Genomic DNA, 8,870 nt, shown 5'->3' on the forward strand with positions numbered 1-8,870 from the left:
AGGTTATCATAACTATCATCCAATACATTTCTAAAATTATTCTATTACATTTTAAAGGGTATAATTATAAATGTTTTTAAGAGCAATTTACCGGAAAATTAAAGTCCCCTGGCTTAAAAAATAATTATTCTATTCTTCTGATGAGGGATTTGAATCCTTTTCTCAATCTGTGAGGCCACTATTTGTTTACTATGGAGAATCTGGTCCACATAAGGGAATCAGCCTCTAGAAAGAGTTCCAATAGCTTCCTAGGGATAGGGGGAGGAAAAAAAGGGGTAAAGGAAGGAGGAACACATTCAGAATCAAAAGACTTACTGTAGACTTCCTTGTAATTTTCTAGAGGTCTACCAGCCTACAGATACCCTACAGGCCTGCTTAACTGACTTTAAGTTCATTTAAACTGAGCTCTGGGTGGCTTCAATCTTATCTTTGCATGCTTCTGAGTGTTAATTCTATCTTTTGGTTTCATTTTTTCCCTTGGGTAGGCCTGCCCTAACAGCCTTCAACTATCAGCCTGTATGTTGTAAACTGACTGCACTGTATATAGTCCTGTGAGGATAACTTTAGCAAAATAAAATATGTAGGCTTCTGGCATGCATATAATAATGAGATCCTGAAAAAGGGTTTTAACAGCAGTTATGTCACAATGCTCATAGCTCCCTGAAGTCACTGAAAGTCTTGTTAAATTAAAGATTCACTGTGGTTTTTCTGCTGCATTCCTGCTTCCCATGTTGCCTTTTTTTTTTATTTCATTGTGCTCTTAAGATGGGGCAGTATCACACCAGCTAAGATTTAAACTACCTAGAAAACCAAATAGTTCCAATAAAACCATTAGTATTCTCTACACTTTTGTGTAAACAGGGAGAGGAGGGGGAGAGGTACAGAGAGGTGAAGCACTTCTTTCAAATTAAAAAAAAAAATTCTAGTATTGGCTCTTCAAGCTGAGGAAATATGGTACACAGCCCACCCTTACTCATTCACAGAGGCTTAGGAATTTAACAACATTCAATTACTGCTCCCTACTTGAATCCATTCTTGGTAATGTCCCATAAGGTCACCTCAATGTCATTAGGATTTAATTCCACATCCTTCTTGGATTCCAGATGTGGCCTGCCTCAAAATTTACTCTGGTACTCTTCTGGAAAAAAACAAACCACAATATCAACAACAAAAACTTCCTAATCAGAAAGGATCCTGTCTCACTCAATGACAAAATCTCCTCTCAAGGAAGCTAACACTGCTCATTATAAGAAAGTGGTTGTATTTGTTTTTGCTGTAGAGTGTGAGTCTTTATGTTTTAAGTATTAAAAAGGCATAATCACCTAGTGTGTAGGTTAATTTCTTTTCGATATTGTAATTAATGCAACATTAATAGTGAATGCCAGCTCCAATTTTCTTACTGCTTATACTCAGAGAGCAGACTTGACTATTCTGCCAACTCCATTACATCATCTGAAAACCCAAACATTTCCCATTTTCAAATCACTCTCCTCCACCAGGCAAACATGCTCTCTCTCTCTCTCTCTCACACACACACATACATACTACACACTCAAAAGATTAGTACCCCTGAGAAGCACAACTCCATCTGAGGTTAAAGGCTGCAAATGCACATAATTTCTGGAAGCTTTTACTACTGCTGTGTTAGCTACAAGGATGCCTCCATCTCTGACCTTCCTTTTTTCCATTCAGACTGTTATATAACCTAGAGCCTGCGTGCAGTATGTGAGTTGGGTGATTTGGTTAAAAAAAAAAAAGACAATTTCAAAAAAAAGAACCAAACTGAAACCCAAACCCACTTCCCTCCCCCTTTATCAAACATCATAATGGAAAAGATTAGGGATTGGAGAAGGAGGGGGTGGCAGGTGATCCTGGGGGGATGTGGGTCAGCAGGTTAGCAGTGTCAGGATCCAATTGCTGCCTCAGCCCTATGATTCTGAGGACAGCTCGGCCCCTGGTCTCTTTTAGCAGTGCATGAGGGGGCCGACTGCCCGGGCGTTATGTAATTTGCAAGAACAGCAAGTTACCCAATTGCTAGTCAGTTCTGGTGCCTGCCACCCCATCCTCCTCCTGCAAGAACACCTTCTGGCGAGGATGACACCTGAAGATGCTAGCAGCGAAAGGGTTTGGGGATTGGGGGTTGGAGAGAAGAGTCTGGAAGAAGGAAAAGAGGAAGGAGGTGGGGGCTAGTTCAGGGCCGGAAAGTATCAGAGCTTTCTAAATACTATCGCTGCTAGTGTTTCTCCTTCCAAAAGAAAAAAAAAACAAACTCCGAAACACATGAAGGGAATTTTCTCCAGTGTTTCTGATTAACCCTGTTACATAACCGGCTCGCATTCCAAATCCACCGTCTCAGGGTCTAAATATACTCTTTGCAGCCAAAAGCCTTCTGCACTCAAACTCACCCAGCAGCTGGCATGAGCCCCCAAGCCTCCGATTCCTAACATCCCCTTCTCTCCAGTCGCCCCCACCCCCCACCCCCCGGAATTGTCCCCCTCCCCACCCAAGCTGCTGCGGTTCTGCGCCGCCACTCTTCGGAAATCGCCTTTAATTATTATTTTTTTTTTCGCGTGTGTCATCTTGATGGCTTTTACTGTACTTGGATTCCGTGAATGGGAAGAGCCTGGACGGTGGGGGGGGGGGGGGGGGGAGAGGGGGTGTGGCCAAAGGGGGGGTAGGGGTGGGAGTGGGGGTGGGATACTGTAAAACAGCCAACACATGATCAGCCATATTTCTCCCACCAACTAAAATAGAGAGCAAAGGGGGTGAGGGTGGACCGTCGCAAGCTGGGGTCCCCAATCTGGACTCCTCCAGATCCGGGACAGGAGCAAGAGAGGGACTGGGAAAAGGAACCACTGGGTACAGGACCAGGGCCGCGGTAGGATTCTGGCGCCCTAGCCCCGGGAGGCGGGGAGGGGGGATAGGTCTCCCCCAACCCTGGCATGCTGCTTCCTTATGAATGACAGGCGTGATTTATCAATTATTTACGACAGTAATTAAAACCGCAGCTTCCCTCTCTTCTTCGCAAACTCTAGACACATTCAGATAAATACATTCCCTAATCCACCACTACCCCCCCCTCCCATCCCCCGCCCAAGTACAACCCACTAGCAGCCAGGTTTGGCTACCCGTCTCCTAGGCAAAGGGAGGGGAGTGCGCTCCCCTAGCGACTCTTTACTCCACTGACCATCCAGAGGTTGTGGGGAGTCGCAGAGGAGGGGGCCGGCGGGTCTCCCCAGGAACGTCAAAATGAAATTCAAGAAGTACCCTTAGCTGGGGTGTGGGTGGGTGTTGGGGGAGTGTTGATCCCAACATCCAACCAGCATTCAACTTACACTGACCATCCCCCGAATCTGGCGGAAACACTCCAGGAACCGCGGGGAGGGAGGCAATTTTCTAAGCAGAAATAAGTTTGGGTTTCTCTCCCCCCCTCCCCCATGCCTTTTCTTAACGCTTTTGTTTGTTTGTTTGTTAGAATGATATCTCCTAAGGGGAGCGACTGACACTCGCACTTACACACTGACACTGACACACACACACACTCACAAACGTGCGCACACACACAAACGCACCCGCACTCCATCCCGGGGCGGGGGAGTTAGGCTACCCTGGTTCTTTAAACTTGCGTATCCACTATGGCAGTTGTCGGCTCAACAAATTAGTGGAAATGTGTCTGGTATTGCCCCCTCCCACACACACACACACACACACACACTCATGCACACACATACACACCATCCCTAAAGCAAAAGCAAAAAAAAAAATTCCACTGACAAGCGCCCCAAAGTGAAGAAGACACGCACTCAGACCACGGCACCCCCATACACAACCCCCAGATTTCAGGGGTCATTGACTCCGCCCTCTAGCCCCCAACCAAAGAAACCCCAACAACACATAGTCAGGAAGAGAAGGAAACTTGTCAAGAAGAGACAAGAAGGTAAAGGGGAGGGGACTGGATGACAGTATTTTTTTTTCTTTTTAAAAAGGACACTGCCACTTTAAAAGTTTCTTTCGGTCCCCGGTCCCCACACTCTTCTCTCTGTGTTTTTTGTTTTCTTTTCTTTTCTTTTCTTTCTTTTTTTTTTTGTATCGTATTTAATTTCGGCAACGCAGTTTTCCTACTCTTTGCAGTAAAAAATACATCCATATATAAAATTCTTGGGGTAACCAGCTAGCTGTCAACCCTGCCGTTCCCCTCTCCTCAGCTGCCCACCTCCTTTTGCAACCCGGGAACGTGCTGCAAAAGTTTGCAACATTTGTGGGGGGCGCTGGGGGGGCGGGGAATGGGGTGCCCCGACGTCGGGGTACTGCTGCCAGCGCCTGGACTGCCTGTGCCCTGCAGCCCGACCCCCCCAACCCCCAGTCCATGCCCCCGGCCTCCTGGGCCATCCCCCAGCTGTCCTCCCCTCCATCACCCCTCAACACCCCCCCCCCCCCTTCAACCCCCTCTCTCCAGTTTCCCTACCTCTGCTGGTGCTGGAATAGCTCTGTCTGCGCACCGGTGCGGGCGGCTCGCTTTTCCGGGTGGATTCCTGGTTCAGCGGGGTCTCCCTGGAGCCGGCGGCCGCTTCGGAGCCGCTGCTGCCCGGCTCGCTGGCGGCTGGGTCGGGGGCTGCTGGAGCTGACTCCATGTTTTTTCCCAATGTAGAGATCGCTGGAGATGGCGAGCTCTGAGACTCCCTCTATCTTCTGTTTTCAGTGCAACTCTATGGTACCAAAAAAAAAAAAAAGGAGAAGGAGACAGGGAATGAGAGGGAGAGAGGGAGAGAAGAGAGCTAGAGCGAGAGAGCGAGTGTGTGTGTGTGTGTGTGTGTGTGTGTGTGTGTGTGTGTGTGTGTGTGTCTCTGTGTGTGCGCTCTGGAGATGGGACTGAAAGCAGATTTGACCACAGGCAGCGCTAGCGAGAGCTTCTCCATCCATCCCCCACACTTCACATACCCCACCCTCTGCACCCCAGACACAGTGCCATAAACTGGCTGCAATATTTGGGGAGGTGAGAGAATGAAAAGGGATAATAGATGGAATAGTTTCCCCCTCCTCTCCTCAATCAAATTATATTTGGCAATATGATTCTGTGAATGCTTCTGAGTCTCTCAGGAACACAACTCAGTCCCCCATCCCCTTCCAGCCTGAGACCCTGGAAAGAGCAAAGTCCGAGGATCCCAAGTGGAGAAGTTGGCAGACAAGGTTTCTGCTGTGCCGGAGGCCAAGAGAAGAACCAGAAGAGATTCAGGACCAGGATGACACTCCAAGGAACATTGGGAATGCAAGAAGGTGGCACTCTTTAGTTTGGGATTGGATAGGATTGGGGGATGGATTGGATTTTTAACATTGCCTAGATCAGACCCTGATAAGTGATTTGCTTTATTAGACTCATAAATTATTTTCTAGCCCAGTAGAAAGAGGTCACCTTTCCTTTGCTGGCATGATGTCGGCAGTCCAAAGTCCAATGTGTATTCTCACCTTTTAAAAAATATGCCCCCCCCCCAATAGGTCAGTTCTCAAAGAGAAAACTTTTATGTGCTTGGTAAATGGCAATGCCAAGAAATACCTGAGCATCAAAAATGAAATCTACCCCTTTATCTTAGAAGAAACTGTTAATTGTTTTCCCTCCAGACCTTTTGTTGTTAAATGAAAATGCAGCTATAAAATATAAACCTGGAAGAAAGATGCCAATGAAAGGTTGAAGAAAATCAGATGTTTGAAAATAATAATATTCTGTATTTAGTGATTTGCACCTGCTGTCTCCTTTATTAGAATGTAAGCTCCTTGAAGGCAGGGAGTGTTTCATTTTTTCTTTATATCCTCAACACTTTGCAATAGGAGCTGGCCCATGGGAAGTGCTTAATAAGATGATTGTTGATTGACTGAATGAAGACTATGCCTGATAGTCTCCCTGAAGTGATCTTTTTCTTCAGATTGTGGGCTCCTTGGTCTATACCAACAATTTATAAGCAAGGTGAAAGGCATCCCCAAACACAGGGCAGACTAGGGAACCTGAAAGATCAGATCATCTCTCCAAGATACATTTTTGACAGACCATTTCACTTGACCACAGGGAAAAAATGACCTAAGCCTTCACCTTGCTATCAATTAAATAAGAGAAATATTGCTACCCACTTCACCCCTCCCCCACATTCCCTTTAAAAGCCTAGAGTTCTTTAATTAAAAAAAAATGATCATAATCTTCATCACCTGAGTTTGAACCCGATTTTCTTAAACTATATGACCCTAGGCCAGGCACTGAGCATCTCTCTCAGTCTCATTTTTTTTTTTCATTTGTAAAATAGAGCTAATAAAACTCATCTTTCAGAATTGTAAGGAACAAATGAGTTATGCAAAGCGCTTTGAAAATCTTAAAGTGCTCTATAAGTGTTAGCTATTATGATTCTGTTCATCTTCATCCTACTATTATATAATATAAAATGGTATGAATGGGAGGAGGTAGAGGAAAGGAAACATTTTCTTTTTTCCTTCCAATTTCCTGGTGTGAGGACATTCTAAAAAAATGGAAAAACAATCAGTTAGATAATAGACTAAGAGCAACTTCCATATGCCAAATTTCACACATGGTTTTTGTTACTGATATTGGTTGGATTTCAAATACACAATGCTGTTTGCCTTGTGCTGTGTGTTAACCAGCAAAACCTGTGCTCTGGTCTTTTCTAGTGTGATGTAAATAAAATGTGAAAGTTCTAATACATAAATCCAGTCTCTACAAGGATACAGTACTCTAAACAGTCTGTTAGCACCTAAAAAAGATGCCAGTGATTTTGCACTTTATTCCCAAATCAAGTCTGTGGTTTTCCCAAAGCAAACAAAGCAGAGCTCTCCAGAGGGGTCTTCAAAATGATTTACAGTTGGTTATTCAGTTAGTGTCCTTGATGCAATTTTCACAGTTAGTCACACTTGGATTTTTTTATGTAAACAAATATATCAGTGTATGTTATATAATAATAAAGACTTCCTCTGGTCTAGTCTGCATTTAAAATATACTTGACATTGCCCAGTCTTTTATTTAAGGCTTTAAAAACATTAATGCTAAATTATTTTCAATTTTATGGTGCTCAGTTTCACAAATAACAATTGTGTTTGCAAGTGTATTTTTGATGGTTCTCTGCTTTTTTCATTGATTGGTTTAATGACTTTTTCCTCTATGATAATAATATAATAAGTCTGTCCTCGTGTCCTTGATTCCCACCTTTGCTGTCCTCCTTTTAATGCTCTGGTGTCTGGTAACCATAGCAGGTTACCACTCCAGTATGGACCCAGCGACCTTAATAATTTAGGATAGTTTCCGAATTCCCTCCAGGAATAGATTCTGGCTAGGAATAAGCCATTTCTCCTAACTCTCTAAGACAATTACTGGCTTCTGCAATTTAAAACAATTGGGAACTCAAGTGCCTTCCCCAAGGGAAAAATAAAACTGAGATAGATACATTCCTTGACTGTCAATCATTGTTACTAAAGTGTAAGTTACCAGGTTTGGCAAAGCAGTTTAAATCTGAAAAAAAAAATCCAAAACCCACAGTGATTTAGTTTAAATGTTTCTTCCTTGCCCTCTTGCCATTTTCCTGATTTTTGATGTGGGTTTCCAGATTACTCAATGTTTTGTTGGGTGGGGTCCTTGTCTTAATTATTTACTGATAGACCAAAGGCATTAGATTTGCTGGATCTCTTGTTTGGCACTACTATGTTGTCTCATAGACATATTGGCTTAGAAAAACTCTTCTTGATAGATAGACATCTTAAAGATAATTATCTATCTATCTTGTTTATATACATGCATACATACACATACATACATGGACTCCATCACAGAGTGAGAATGAGACTCCAAGCATTTTGTCTTTCAATCATTTGAAATAAATCTTCCCTTCCTAGGAGTGATTATTTGACATTTATAAGTTGTTAAAACTTCTGGATAGATATATAGACTTTGTGTGTGTTTTAAAAACATTTTCCTTGCATTATTAAAGAGGAAAGGGGGAGAGAAGGAGGGTGATGGAAATGCACAATATTTCCTTGGAATAATGGAGCCTTCTACAATGTGCACAAGAACAAAGAAAAGAGAAAATTAAAACCAAGTCCCCAGACAACAAGTTTCCTCTCTTTCAAGAGAGCTGAAAGCAGCTGAAGCCAGGCCATATGCTGAATCCAGAACACAAATAAAAATGCAACACCGCCCTCAGGCTCTGGAGTTGCTTGGTTTTACTGCAGGTTTTGCAGCTAGCAGAAGCACCCAAACAACAAACCCAGAGGAGTCTTCTATAAATTGAGAGAAGAAGGCCCAAGTAAACCTGAACTTTAAGCTTCACAGTAAATGCAGGGGGCATGCTTGACTCTACAATGGGAGCCAACACTAGATCAGTGCTTAAGAGGAGAAGAGAAGGGGAACAAGCATTTGTTAAAGAATTGCTATCTTTACAAGTATTATCTCATTTGATCCTCATAGCAATACTTGGAAGCAGGTGCTATTATTATCCACATTTTACAGATGGGAAAAATGAGGCTGACAGAGGTAAAGTGATTTGACTACAGGCACACAGCTGGTAAGTGTAGGAGGACACACAAACTGGAACTCAGGTCTTCCTAACTCCAGGCCCTTTCATCTATGCACTATCCCACCTCACTTTCCAGGGGTCAGCCAAGGTCTCTCTGGTATTAATAAGGCTTATTCAGTTTGATTTAGTCCAACAAATACTTCCGAAGTACCTGTTATATGCTTGTTGAAAGCAGCTTTGCACTCACTAGACTGACTAAAGGTGTTAACAAGACGATGATACTTTTCCTGTTGAGCAGAAGAAAAAGGGATTCTGACATGGGGTTAGAAAAAGTGGATCTGAATCCTGCTTTTGTATAAAATCTTT

General features: G+C 43.5%; 1 protein-coding gene across 4 annotated transcripts in view; it reads right to left on the reverse strand.

Moving 5' to 3' along the window:
* RORA (RAR related orphan receptor A) overlaps positions 1–5,247 on the reverse strand; it is an 898,340-nt gene extending 893,093 nt beyond the window's left edge. The window contains exon 1 of one of the 4 annotated variants that reach the window (XM_056820205.1): positions 4,466–5,247. In XM_056820205.1, the coding sequence (XP_056676183.1) occupies positions 4,466–4,631 (166 nt within the window). In that variant the 5' untranslated portion in view covers positions 4,632–5,247. The remainder of the gene's footprint in view (positions 1–4,465) is intronic. The other 3 variants (XM_007479516.3, XM_056820207.1, XM_007479519.3) reach the window with 3 other exon arrangements.
* Positions 5,248–8,870: the final 3,623 nt, after the last annotated feature.

Source organism: Monodelphis domestica, chromosome 1, assembly GCF_027887165.1.
Source record: "Monodelphis domestica isolate mMonDom1 chromosome 1, mMonDom1.pri, whole genome shotgun sequence".
In the NCBI taxonomy this organism is placed as follows: domain Eukaryota; kingdom Metazoa; phylum Chordata; class Mammalia; order Didelphimorphia; family Didelphidae; genus Monodelphis; species Monodelphis domestica.